General features: G+C 43.3%; 1 protein-coding gene across 8 annotated transcripts in view; it reads right to left on the bottom strand.

Annotated features, from left to right (window-relative positions):
• AGPAT3 (1-acylglycerol-3-phosphate O-acyltransferase 3) overlaps positions 1 to 13980 on the bottom strand; it is an 85626-nt gene that overhangs the window by 15167 nt on the left and 56479 nt on the right. For all 8 annotated transcript variants that reach the window (XM_088160430.1, XM_088160426.1, XM_088160427.1 and 5 more), the window contains one exon: positions 239 to 465. In XM_088160430.1, coding sequence (XP_088016556.1) covers positions 239 to 416 — 178 coding nt within the window. In that variant the 5' untranslated portion in view covers positions 417 to 465. The remainder of the gene's footprint in view (positions 1 to 238; positions 466 to 13980) is intronic.

The raw sequence follows: 13980 nt of genomic DNA on the forward strand, positions 1-13980 counted from the left end.
TCTGAATGACAGAGTGACAACACACATCAGACCCTTGACTTCTGTATGATTTTCTGGCATTCCAGAAAAAAAAAAAAGAAGCCTGTTTTGACCTGCTCTGAAATAATCTACATCTAACTTACCATTCTCTCATCTCTGTGTGCAAACAGATCCATGTGCATATACGGATATTTTTTTGGTTAACAAAAGCAAAACCAAGAAAAACCCCTGCAATCCCATCCCATCCCAGCATACTCACGGCTCCAAAGGGAATAGGCAAGGCGACAGTTCACTCTGCGGTAAAGCTGCTTGTTGATGGGCCAGAGGAGCAGCGTGCATAGCTGAATGAAGTTAATGATCAGTCCACTGACAACAAAGACGAACCCAATGAGGAGGTGAACTATGAACTGGGTCTTCAGGAAGGCAATGAAGCCCATGATAACCACTCAGAAGCGTGTGCAAGGGCCGTCACTCAGAATAACTGTCCTGGGAGAGGAAAAAAAAAAGCCAAGGAAGAAAAGAGTCAAAGGGAGAGTGGATTTACAGCTATGAGGAAGGACTCAGCAAAAGGCCTGAAAAAGTCCAGGCTCATTCATCAAGAGGAAATCCAACGCAATATACACTGTGCTCTCCAAGCCTGCCTCATGCAGGTCTTCACACAATGAACTGGTGATGGTTCGAATCCCTGCCCAAAATAGGAAGGAATCATTATTTACAATTTACAGCCCACCGGGAAGATTATTGTTTGCTGAAGAGACTAATCTCACACCTCTCTTCAAACAAATACCATGTAATTGGGAGTTAATACCGGGAGGAACGCAGAGCCCTGCATTCCCAGTGAGCAGCAGAGCCCCGATGGGCAAACAAGGGCTGTATCTTTAGGGATGCTGTCCTGAACTGCAACAGGAGCCTCAGGCTGCAAAGAGCACAGCTGGTCACACACAGCATCAGTCTGGCAAGCACTAAGGCATGGAAATGGAAATCAGGTATTCCCACATTCAAAACCCATGCTGGAGCAGGTCTAATAACTTCTCACTTTGTCAAGCCACAGTTCTGTGATCAAATACACCAGTTAGTGTGGGAGAAAAATGTTAAATGATAAAAAAGCCTTAGGCTATGTAGCAGTACAACGGTGAACTGGAAAGGGCATTGGTGTAGAATCTTGATTCCACTGAATTAGCCAGAGCACTTAGCTCTGAGCATGTGCCACATTTATACCAGCTGCAGAAAGACTGGCAACGTCTGAACCAGCAGAACACCACAGGAGCTCAGGCAAGCCTGGTCCACTACAAATCCTGTCAGCATTTACCAAGCCACCAAACTGAGTTTATTGCAAACCCCACATCACCCAGGACTGGCCTGTTTGACCTGCTGGGTACTGGAAGCCCTGCAAAGCCAGCCAGGCTGTCAAACCACAGCCTTGAGTTCTCACCTAAAAAATAAAAGCTTGACCGTGATTTTCTGCCACAGCCACAGCTTGCTGATGGTTTTCATGCTCAGCTTTTATAAATGTGGCAAATGACCAGATCAAGCAGTAGATGGTAACAAAGACCTCTGACAAATCACGCATCTCAAGGTGATGTGGACCTGCTGTCCGAAAATAAAGTCCCTGCCAGCTGTGAGGAATCAAATAATTTTCACTCACCACCTGCTTACAGTGTGCTGCTATTTATAAAACTCTACAGCAATTTTATTGTGAAAGCTTGTTTTCTATCCTCTCTTCTACCAATCAGGTACAGCCTTTCAAGGCACAGCATGTCTAGGTTTTGCACAATTAACATCCATTTGTATCATTAGTAACCTACCCACTTCAGAAGCACATTAGAGAGTCAAAAAAAAAAAAAGCCTGGCTGAACACAGCCAGTATTGTGCCTACCACAGAAAGCAAAGCAAAGCAAGATGAATAGTACTGGAGCTCGTGATAAATAATCTAAATTCTCCCAGTGTTTTCCTGTAAGGATGAAAGAAACATTTCTTCCATTAATAAATTACTTCAAGAAAAGCTGTTGGGAAGCAGAGACTTCTGTTCAAAAAGGAACAAGTGGAGCACTCCTGAGGCTGCAGTTGTCTCACACAGCCCAAACACCACACCAGTGTTCACACACGGCCATGTGGGAGGCAGCCCTGGCATCCAGTGACCCCCTAGCACTGGGCTTGTTTGTCTTTTCCACTGGCACTCTCTAATAAATACTGCCCAACATTAAACTCCAAGTTCTTCACTTCCAAGGCCAGAGTCATTCTCTTCATCTGGTGTATCCCAAAAGCCAGTTCAAACAAACAAGAAAAGAGCAATTCCCTCCACGCCCTCAAGCTATGTCTTGAGTTCTTGCTTGCCCTCTGCAGAGCCATGTGCAAGCAGCTTTGCTGGTGGCTGTGCCCAGTGTCAAACCATTCAAAGGCTGGACCTGAGGATCCTGGAAGCTCTTCCAGCATGATTCTATCCATGACAGTCATTAGAGCAGCTTTCTGCTGCACAGCTTGGCCCCTCTCAGACAGCGACACAAAGCACAGACAAATGACACAAGGAGAAATAGGAATGTCAGGGATTATCCATCCTCAAATAAAATGGCTCAGTTCCACTTCCACAGGCTCTTGGCTTTGAGCAAAGTCTGTGGCATTCTGCTATATCTGGTATATTCCAGGACATTGCTGTTTTACAGACCCCAAAGGACACATCCATCCCTCCTTGCATTGCAGCAAGATGGTTTCTCCAGCTTTTTTAGACATGGAAAACAGGATTTACCACTCTTGCACCAGCATCCTGCCCCACATGCTGGGCACCATAGAATCATTAAGGCTGGAAAAGCCCTCCAAGATCGCTGAGTCCAATCTTTGACCAACCACTACCTCGTTAACAAAACCACAGCCATAAATCTCACATCCAGTCACTTCTTGAACACCTGCAGGAATAATAACTCCACCATTTCCCCAGGCAGTTTCAAGGCTTAACAACACCTTCCATGAAGAAATTGCTCCTTATGTCCAATCTGAGCCTTCCTGGCACAGCCTGAGACCTCTTCCTCTGGTCCTGCTGTCTGATCCTTCCACTTTCACTGCTGGATACAGAACCTGCCAGTCTCTGTTTTGACAATCCCTCACTTAACTGTATTTGGCTTTTCAGATAATTTGAAGTTAACCTTAATCCAGGAATTCTTTAGTTTTCTGCATCCCTGCTCATGCAGGACAGGAGGCAATTTAGGGACAGGGCAAGAGGCAAAGATGGTCAGCAGCTGCTGTGTTCTATCCCATGGTCAGGGTTGGGGGGAGGATGGGGAAATCAGTATTTGCTGAAACAAGGAAAAGCACCACTTCTGCATTTGACATATATATATATATTAAGATCAGCTTAGTGAAGTATCTAGAAAGTAAACATCTGCCCCAGTCTAAGGCAGTAAGTCTCAGTACTATTAATTTTTTCTTTTAAAAAATCTACTCATAGGTTTTTACCATACCCTGCCTCCTTTTTAAAGACCCGCTGGTAAAATCTTATTTCTGCCCTTGTTTTCCTAAAACACTGTAACTTCCCAGCATTGACCTTTCACCACAAAACCTTCATTTCCTTCTGTACTGCCATGCTGAGAACTGTGGGGAATTTAATACTCTCCCTGCTTTCACAGCATCAGACAATGGTTTGGGTTGGCAGAAGAAGCATTAAATATCACCTACATGGGCAGGGACATCTCCCACTACACCAGGCTGCTCAGAACCCCATCCACACTGGTCTTGATCTTTTATCTGCTCTCATGAAAATGTTCTTAAACGCTTTGCATTCTTCAGGGCTCTCTCCTTTATTTCTATGCCTCGCAAGAAAAGGACAAGGAGACAAATATCTTGAGTGTGGTGGGCTAACCCTGGCTGGAGGACTGGTTTATCACTCCCCTCCTCACCTGGACAGGGACAACACAACAAAAGGCTTGTGGGTGAAGATAAGGACAGGGAGAGATCACCAATTACTCACCAATTGCTGTCATGGGCAGAACAGACTCAGTGTGGGGAAATCAGCTCAATTTATTACCAACCAAAGCAGAGTGTGGTAATGAGAAATAAAACCAGATGTTAAAACACTTTCTCCCAGCCCCTCCCTTTTTTTGTTGGGCTCAACTTCCTGATTTTCTGTATTTCCTCCTGCCCAGCAGTGCATGGGAACAGGGAACGGGGCTGTGGTCAGTCCACTACTCATCTCTGCTCCTTCCTCCTCAGAGAGAGAACTTCTCACACACCTGCCCTGTTCCAGAGTGGAACAGGAGGCAGTCCTCCATGAACTTCTCCAGGGTGAGTTCTTCACCAGCTGCTCCAATCTGGGTCCCTTGCAGGGTCACAAGTCCTGCCAGCAAACCTGCTCCAGCCTGGGCTTCCCAGGGTCACAGCCTTCTTCAGGCTCAGGTGTGGGCTGCTCCAGGTGATCTCTGCATCCCCATGGATCTCCGTGGGCTGCAGGGGCATCTCCACTCCAGTGCCAGGAGTACCTCCTGCCCCTCCTGCACTGACCTTGGAATCTCCTGGGCTCGTCCCACATCTTCACACTCCTCTCTCTGGCTGCTCTGGAGTTCTTTCCCACCTTCCTTCTTCTGCACACTCTCCCAGAGGTGGTACCAGCATCTCTGATGGGCTCAGCCTTGGCCAGTGGGTCTGTCCTGGATTCAAGGACAGAGCTGTGTCCTGAAGCTCCACGTTCACATGGATTCTCTGGTTTCCAAAAGATCCTATGTGCCTCTCAGCAGAAGTCAGAATGTAACTGTTCTCCTTTACCCAGCTTTCTACATTCATGGAAGTCACAGAATTCACAGAATCACTGAGTTGGAAGACACCTCCAAGATCATTAAGTCCAACCCAAGCCCTGACACCTGAACTAGACCATGGCACCAAGTGCCACATCCAGTCTTTTCCTAAACACATCCAGGGATGGTGACTCCACCACCTCCCCAGGCAGACCATTCCAGTACTTCATCACTCTTTCCATGAAAAACTTTTTCCTAATATCCAACCTGATTTTCCCTTGACACAGCTTGAGACTGTGTCCTCTCATTCTGCCAGTTGCTGCCTGGTGAATTCCTAATGATTAAACCTCCTAGAGACTTCTACCTCTGCCAAATGTCACTGGAATGTGCCACCAAGTTCAAAGCCATTAGAAGGGAGAATGACAGAGCAGTGACTGCATCAGCCCCATTTCATTAAGAAGTCAGGTTAAAAAAAACCCCAGATGCACAGCATGCACATTGCAGCATTTCATGACACATAGCTATTTATGAACTCAAAAATTAAGTCACTAATCATTCTATAAGACAGTATATTCATTTTGAATTCCAGATTTTAATTAATTTCTTGCTGTCATGTGTGTGCAATCTCTCTGAAGTTCATGTTTGCATGAGCATGAAATTAGAAACTGCTCCACTGATCCTAATATTCCAACCCAGTGAGAATTAAAGTGCTTGACAACAAGAACTGTGGCAAGCAGTATTTACATCTTCGACCTTTGCATTCAGTTTATCTAAACATGCTTTTGCCATCTCTGCTGTGCCATATTTACCTCCACCCATGAAACCAATTACAGACATCTTTTGCCCTGAATATCTTGCCCCCACCCTGAACTCTGGTATTTTACCTACTTTTGCTATTTGAGAAATGAATGAAACTTTTAGAATGCTGAATTTTATCTTTCACTACCATGTTTTAAAATACTAAATTTTTCAGATGAAGCTTTCTAAGCCTCCTTGATGTCTGTATAAACTTGGCAAACCCTGCCTGTGAGGGAGGGTTAATGATGTTGCAAGTCAGAAGCACAAGATAAAAGGCAAACAAATTTTGTTGCACATCAAGAGTTTCCTGATGATTTTTCAGAATTCTACAAGCACTGGTCATCAAAAACACACAAAGAAAACAAAACCTATTTTTTATTCAAAATGAGATCTACCTGTTGCATGAGCTGCTTCATGAATACAGGGACAGATAAAAGCAGCAGAAACCAGGAGCTCAAGAAAATGGCTTTTTCTCAGTTTACTTTCTACCCTTCCAACCTTTCTGATGACCCAACTCAGGCTGTTTCTTTCAAAAGCATGAAAATCACCAGCCTAAGTGTGTCTGTTCCCTCGCTTCCCCTGAGATCAGAAAACCCAAGAACACTCAGCAGCTACCCAGGAGTCAGGGCAGAGATATGAGGGAAAGCTTCCAATGGCCCTGCCTATACTTCTTTGTCAGATAAATAAAAGTACAGATCCCAATCTGGTTATTTTAGAAACCTTCAGAAATACCACACTGCCACAGGTTATTTTCCTGGACATTTCTGGGACATTCCTCACAAAAAAATGTTGATCATCTTATGATCAATGCTTAGAAGTAATCAATTACTGCTAAGAAATAATTTTTACTTGAAGAAATTTTTTTTCCTTTCACTTCTAGCTGAAAGATGAAAGTGCAGAGGCTATCCAGCTTTTAAAAGCTAAATTACATATTCACAGCAAACAAGCCAAACAAGGAAAATATTCAGGAAGACCCCAGGTTGTTGATGGACTCCCACTTCCTGCACTGTTCCACGTTTCTTTCTGGGATGAGGAATTTGGGAGCCTGACCCTCGTGATGCAGAAGCCACACAAAACCCATGGAGAGAGTATTTATCCAGGACTTTGCCCAAAATTTTAAAAATCCATCCCAAGACTCCTGCCCACTCTGCCATGGCACCACTAAAAGCAATCTCCACTCATTTATTTTAGAGCCACCACTGGCAACCACAGGTGTCTAAGTAGGCTGGAAAACAGAGCTTAGATCAACAGCAGTGAGTCAGAGAGAATAAGCAAATAAGGTATAACAACAGTTTTGGTACCCATTTGAACAGTCTGTACCAGGGATTCTCCAGATAAGCTGTAAAAATAGACAGCCACTCAATTGCATCCCACACAGCATTACAAACTGTCTACTACAGACCCAGCCTTTGAAACCTAAGCATGACAGAAGGATTATCTTAGTTTCTCACACAATATAGGTCTAATTTCCCTGAACATGCCTCGGTGAGATGCAAGGCTGATTCAGAGTTCATTAAAAATCCTGCTTGTTATGAATTTTTAAAATTGAAGGGTATGGAAAAGAATTGTAAGCTAAATTGAGGTCACAGAGATCTAAGTTTGTTTTTGAGTTTTAAGAACTAGGAATAAGATCTCAAAAAGCAAAAAAATGGTACCATCATGAAATGAATCACGAAATCAGATGAAAACTCATTCCTTGAAATGTTGTCCATCTTGGTCTTGAAACAGCACCACAGCCAATTTCCAGAAAAGGTCAAGAGTGAAAGATTATCACCACTATCTGTCTGAAATCCATTCCTTACTTTGGGCTTCATTTAAAAGCATTCAAGCCATACACAGAAATTTTCACTCATGTCAATAGGTTTGGCTCAGTATCTGTCGAAATTTTTGATAAGACTCTTTCCATCAAATAAAAAGCCTTTGGTTTGACTCATCATCTTAATGAGATGCCAATACTTTGAGGTTAAAAATAAAGAAAGGAAAAAAGCTGTGCACATGGCTCTGACATTCATGATCATTTCACAGGCATTTAGAATTAGACTTACTGAAAAGTTTTTACATTTCCTTCTTATCTTCAAGATACAGGTTGCTCTAAGAAAAAAATATGAAGATAACCAGTTGTTTAACTTGCATTTTGTAGTGAGAAGACCACAGAATATAATAACAAAGCAAAGAAAAGCATTCAAACAACTCAGTGCAAACAGAAGGGGGGAAAAAAAAAATCCAGCTCTCAATACTACACATCACTGCACCTGAGGGGCAGATTTCCCTCTTCCCTACCCTAAATGCAATGTTAGTGACATGACTGAGCCTCCCCAAGAGCTGCACAGAGCACTGTGCTTATGCCACCACTAGGGATGAAATTATATTTGCTCTAACTTGTTGCTATACAATATTACAGCTGAAAACACCAGCATTATTAAAATGGCTGTTTTCCAAATTTAATTTCAACCATTTCCTTGTATCACACTTGGCACAAAAGAGAGAGAGCGAGCGTGCACAAATTCAATTTCTCCTCAGCATACACCCTCAGTTAACACTGCCTCTATTTGAACAAATGGATTGGATAACCAAAATAAACCCTGACTTGCTTAGAAATCTGCTGGCTGTAAGAAAACCTACACAAGGAAGCAGAACTCCTTGCAGAATTCCTCTCCCTGCGAGCACCTCTTTATTGACAAAGAAAATAATGGTATTTTCATAGAGATTTTCTGTTCACAACAGAGAAACTAGAGAGATCTGTCACGAGTTCCCTGGGTAAAACCACTCAGACAACTTTGATGCCATGGCTGAGTCTCACCAAACCACTTCACTTTTCCCACAGAACAGCCTCCCATGCTCACAAAAACATCACAGGGTTCTGCATTGAGCTGTCCAGGGAAGGCACCCCACAACTTCAACACTTGCTTGTGCACCCAACATGTTTTTATTTCAGGAAGACAATCACTGTGTTATGTTTTAATAAACTTAGAATAGCTTCTATTAGAGTATGTCACTTACAACTGCTTGTAGGTGTTTGTGTGCTGCTTCTCCCCTGGATACACACATTTGTCATCCCTCAGTCTGCAGTCTCACACTTTTGTTTCACTATGAGCAATGCAAAATTAATTTTCCTTAGAACTAGAATTACAAAACATCGTGTATTAAATTTAGATTAGATAATAACTGCAAATTTGGTAAGTTTGCCTCATTTCTCACAGGTTCAGATGGGGTTTGTGGGTATATGCATATTTACAGATACTCGTGACAGCTCTTGTAGAACTCAGCCTTAACAAACCTTGTCCCAAACTCCAATATTACTGATACCAAGGTTTACCCAACTGCAAGCATTTGAACTCAAGTTTTCTTTTACCTGCTTGCTATCAGGAAAAATAAACACCCCGTAACTTATGTTGTTCTACAAAGCACACAATCACATAATTAGCCTGATTTTGGAAACCAAAATCAGGGAGACACAGATTATTCCTGTTTTTGTCTTTAGTGGAAGACACAGAGACCTGAGCCATCGACCCAGGGCAAGGGGGATCCATGCTCCCACAGCAGGATGGAGCAGCAGAAGATAAGCAAGACTGCAATTGCAAAGAAAAAAGGATTAAAACCAGGGGAAAATACCAGCCCACTGCAAGACATTTACACTGAAATGCACGAGCTAGAGCACTGTCATATTCTGTATATTTTAAGAAATAAATAGGAACAATTATTCAGCTTTGCAAATTCCTCCTGGCTCCAGACAGACAGCTAAGCATGACTCACTCAGGAATGGTTGTCAAACACCTTCTGCCAGTCTTGTTCCTTCTCTTGGGAACTTTTAAACTTCTCCCTGGCCTTTTTTGTTTGCTTGGTGGCAGCCAGTCTCCCCACTTTGCCACTCTGGATAAAACTCCCTCAAGGGAGAAGCAGGATGCTAATCCTTGCTAGCTCCTGAGTTTCCTATTCCTTCCCTCGTGTCTTACTCTCCTCTTTTTTGACACACACCAAAGGCTTCCCAGACCTGTGCAAGAGCCCTGCTTTGTGTCACAGTGGACTTAAGCCCATTCCATCATTCCATCACAGGCACTGCCTGCCCACCTGGTGTTCAGTTTGTGTGTCAGCCCCAAGTTCTGAAAAACTGTCAAGTTTCCAGCTTGCTTTGAGAGCAAAAGCAGGCTGGGAGATGCTCTTGCAGAACTCGGCACACTCCAGCAGGTCCACTGCAGTTCTTTAAAGGACAGGTTTATATTTTCAGTCCTGGTAACTGCTCCCTGGAATCTCACCCCGAGGGAAATGGCAGGGTGTCCTGCCTGAGTTAAAACTGGGCAGATTATGGGCAGCACTGGGATGCTCCTGCTGCTCAACTCTCCCTTTTTTTCCCCAGATAGGTTCACTCACCAGTGATAAATAAGAAAGGACATCACAGAATCACAGGATGGTTTGGGATGGAAGGGACTTTGAAGCTCATCTCATTCCACCCCTTGCCATGGGCAGGGACACCTTCCACTACCCCAGGCTGCTCAGAGCATCACCCAACCTGGCCTTGGACACTTCCAGGGATGGGGCACCCTGTGCCAGGGCTTCCCCACCCTCACAGGGAAGGATTTCTTCCTAACATCTAACCTAACCCTACTCTATTGCAGTTTGAAGTCATTTCCCCATGTTCTGTCACTCCAGTTCCATTCATGTAGAACTCTGCAGATCCTGGAAGCTGTTCTGAGCTCTCCACACAACCTTCTCTTCTCTAGGCTGAACAGCCCCAGTTCTCATCCTGTCTCCACAGGGGAGGTGCTCAGGTCCCCTATGAAATTTGTGGCCCCCCATGGACTCACCCCAACACTTCCATATCCTCCTCATGCTGGGGGCACAAGAACTCTACACAGTATTCCAGCTGAAAATCTTGGCTGGAGAAGCAAGCAGAGCACCTTTGGCAAACACAGTGCACCCCTTTAACCCTGTGCACGAAGGGAGGGATGCTTGGGAGAGGCAGGAGCCAGCTGGAGCTCCCAGCCCAGCCCAGCAGCAGCTCACACATCATTTAATGCTGCACTTGCAGTGAAATCACCACCAGCACCACGAGACATTTAAGCAGTTCTGAATGTTCATCATGGAAAATAAGCCAACAAATCTCCATCAACCACAGAGTTTTGCATGCTTCTATCTCCCAAAGTTATACCCAAAGCATGGGAAGCCCTTTCTTTAATGGCAACACACAGCTTTAGGATGTTACAGATGTAAAACACATCCCCAGAGGGACCTGCTGATCTTCCACTTGTGCTCTCTGCAGCTAAGCCATGACTGACCAGTTTGTGCTCAGCACCACACTGGTGTGGCTTTAAGGTTTATGGAGGCAGAAGGAAGCAGTGTATCTCCCTGGAAGGAGTAGGATGGAGGCAATGACCAATTTTAGCCATGTTTAGTGCTCACAGTCTGGGTACTCTGAAGATTCAGTAGGTAGCACTGTACTGACACACCAAATAATGCCCCTCTGCCAAAGGCAGGTCTCACAATTAGGGCAGAAATCCCTGGATTTGAAAATCACGTTGCTTATACATCAGTATACACACAGATACAAAAACATGCTGGGCTCCAGCAATTTCCAGGATAGGAATTGCAGGCCTGAAGGAACTTCATTTTAACCCAGTAAGAAATAATCTGTAAAAAATCAGCATTGTAATCAGAGAAAGGGTGGGAAGTGGAAACCAGGAGAGCATGGATCTCATGATTGAAAAGTAATCACACAAGGCTGGGCTGGCCATAATCAATGCTCTTCTCAAATCAGCTCATCATTTTTTCCATCCCCCTGCAGCCTGAACACCTATGTAAGTGCTGCACTCTATCAGCAATCCCACAAACCTGTGATGAAATTTGCATTTGGACAGAAGCACTAATGATTCTTTTTTTGCAGGCAGTGTGGCAAGAGCATCAAATCTCTCCCCACAAAAGTGATTGCTGCCAGTTGAATTTTTCCTGTTGAGTCAGTGCATACATTAACCAACACAGAGTAGTAAGAGAGTTAAGATGAACATTTCAGACATACTCTTGCAAAAAGCACAGACAAAAGGAAGCAATCAACTGGAAAAGACTCCTGCCCTGAGCTTAACTTCTCAAATGTTAAAAATGTGACACATATGTGGTTTCTCCACTTTTGTCCCCATACAGGTCACTGTTATTTCTGCACAAACACCTTGAATATTGTGAAACCCTGACCAGGCTGGGTGCTGACACAATTCCCATGGCCAGGAGGAGCTTCAACCTCCCCCTCCACTTGACATGAAGTGAAGGTGGGCAGAACCAACAATAAATACACATTGTGAGTCAAAAGAACAACCCAGGATTTTAGTTTCATTAAAAAACAAAACAACAAAACATATCAGACACTAAAAAAGCGAAACAAACTCTACCTGCTTAAAATGATGAAAGAGGACTGAGACCAAAATTTGCAAACGTGTTATTTCACAGAAATAGCTGGAGCTGTAAGTTAGCTCTGCAAGTTCTTCTCATATAGCTGAAAAATGGGCACTTTTTTATTCTGAAGAACTCAGGACTTTTACACTACCTGACTGGAAATCATGTCAAGATTTAACCACCAGGAAATCACATTCTGCATCGAGCAGCTCTATTATTTTCAGCCTTTCCCATGGAGCAAATGCTGATACTGACATTTTTCCCCTCAAATGTAAGCATTTTCCATTTCTCTTGCAAAAAAAAGACTTTTTGCCTTAATTACTTCTGCTTTTGATAGAGCTAGCAGGTGTAGTGAGTATTTTCTTCATTTCAACTAGTTCATTCAAAGTTGAAAACCCAACTGGGAGTTGAAAAAAAATAAGAGCCTCTTGCAATCTCTGAATAAAAAGCAGGTGCGAGAAAATGAGGTCTCTGAATTTTAAAGCAGCCAGACTTTCCTTGGCACTTAGGTCTTGTTTTCTCCCTTACATTCTGGCTGAGGCTGCTCTTTAGTGAGAAGAATACTATCCAGAGTGGATTTTCACAGTAATTCAGTATCTTTCCAAAGCCTTTCATTCTTTCCGAACTTATTAAGATGGATAGTTTGACTGCATGGGTGAAAATGCATTTTTATGAATACAAAAACCTGAAGTACCACAATTACAACTACCACCATAAAACAGGATTTAGTCAGATTTATGTCTAGACTCTGATAGTGACACTTTTTAAGCATTGTGGGGAAAATGCTAACGAACAGTTCAAGAGTATGCTTAGATCATATATCATCCCCTTGCTCCTAATTTCTAACTTGAGATTAACATCTGTCTTGTGTCTGGTAATTAAACCTCTCATTAGGTCTCAAATTCTGAAGTTTAATCAGGTAAAAAAAACTTTTCTTTGTTAAAAAAGACAAACTCAAACCCAACCAACCAAACCAGGCTGAAATAAAAATATTTCAGGGAGAAACTTTATCATTTCTAACTTTAGCATTTCTGTATTTCTATGCAGGGATTTTCAATTTGACAGTAGATTTGCTGAAGTGCTCTTTCCTGAGTCACTTGCTCTGCTTTTTACAACTCCCAGGTTGCAAAAAATTTCAGAGTTTCTCCATCCTCATTGACAACAGAGTTTCAGTGGCAGCAAGTGGCCAGCGCAGAGCTATGGAGCAACCAGATGAACTGGAATTTAATAAATTAATTAGACACAGTAAATGATACTGGATTTTCTTTTTCCAGGTTGCCCCAATCAACTTTATAACACCACAAAGCCAATATAATGGCTTTAAAGAAGTTAAACATTATGTAGAAAGGCATCTTTTAGAAAATGTTGCTGTTCCCTGGTGAGTGTATGGTTTTCCCCAAAGACCAGAGTGCACAGCTCCAGGTGTGCCCTGGAGTCACCCCCCTGGATGGAGGAACAATTTCCAAAGTGAGCCTCACAACTGCTGAACAGAAAACCTGGGCTGCCACTCCTAATACCAACACTAAATTAAATCCAAGGACTGCACAGGGACCCAAAAACCTCCTGCAAAACAGCAGCTTCCCCACAGCCCTGTGGAGCAAAGGGCCCAAACCTGATTGACAATTGCTCAGGTAGAAGAGAAAGGGGAAGATAAATGAACATTGCTTAAGAGCTGAGAAGCTGAGGGGGAGTACAGACCATGCTCCCCCCTGCATCCACAACATGAACAAGATTTCCATCCATCACTCTCCACCTCCATGCCAGAATATTTAGCATCTTATTTCTCTCCCCACACTGCATGCAACTACAGGAGTTATTTATACGTCAGAAAAAACCCTCCTGACTTTATTTTTTCCCTACTTGCAGAATCCACTGAGTAAAATGACAATCTGGTGTCCTGACATCAATCTGATGCTAGCTACTATCATGCCACAGGGACATGGCATTTTATTAATAACCAAAACCACTATAACGCTTGGATTTAGGCAGACAAGATAAGCTTACTAATCACCAGAAAAAACCCCTCTGACCTGGGCTATTTGTTTCCCAGTCCACTGAGCACAGAAGGAAGCTGACACACACAAACCTGGTGCAGCTCTGCCCTGTT

This window comes from Sturnus vulgaris, chromosome 2 (genome assembly GCF_052056855.1).
Source record: "Sturnus vulgaris isolate bStuVul1 chromosome 2, bStuVul1.hap1, whole genome shotgun sequence".
Taxonomy (NCBI): Eukaryota; Metazoa; Chordata; class Aves; order Passeriformes; family Sturnidae; genus Sturnus; species Sturnus vulgaris.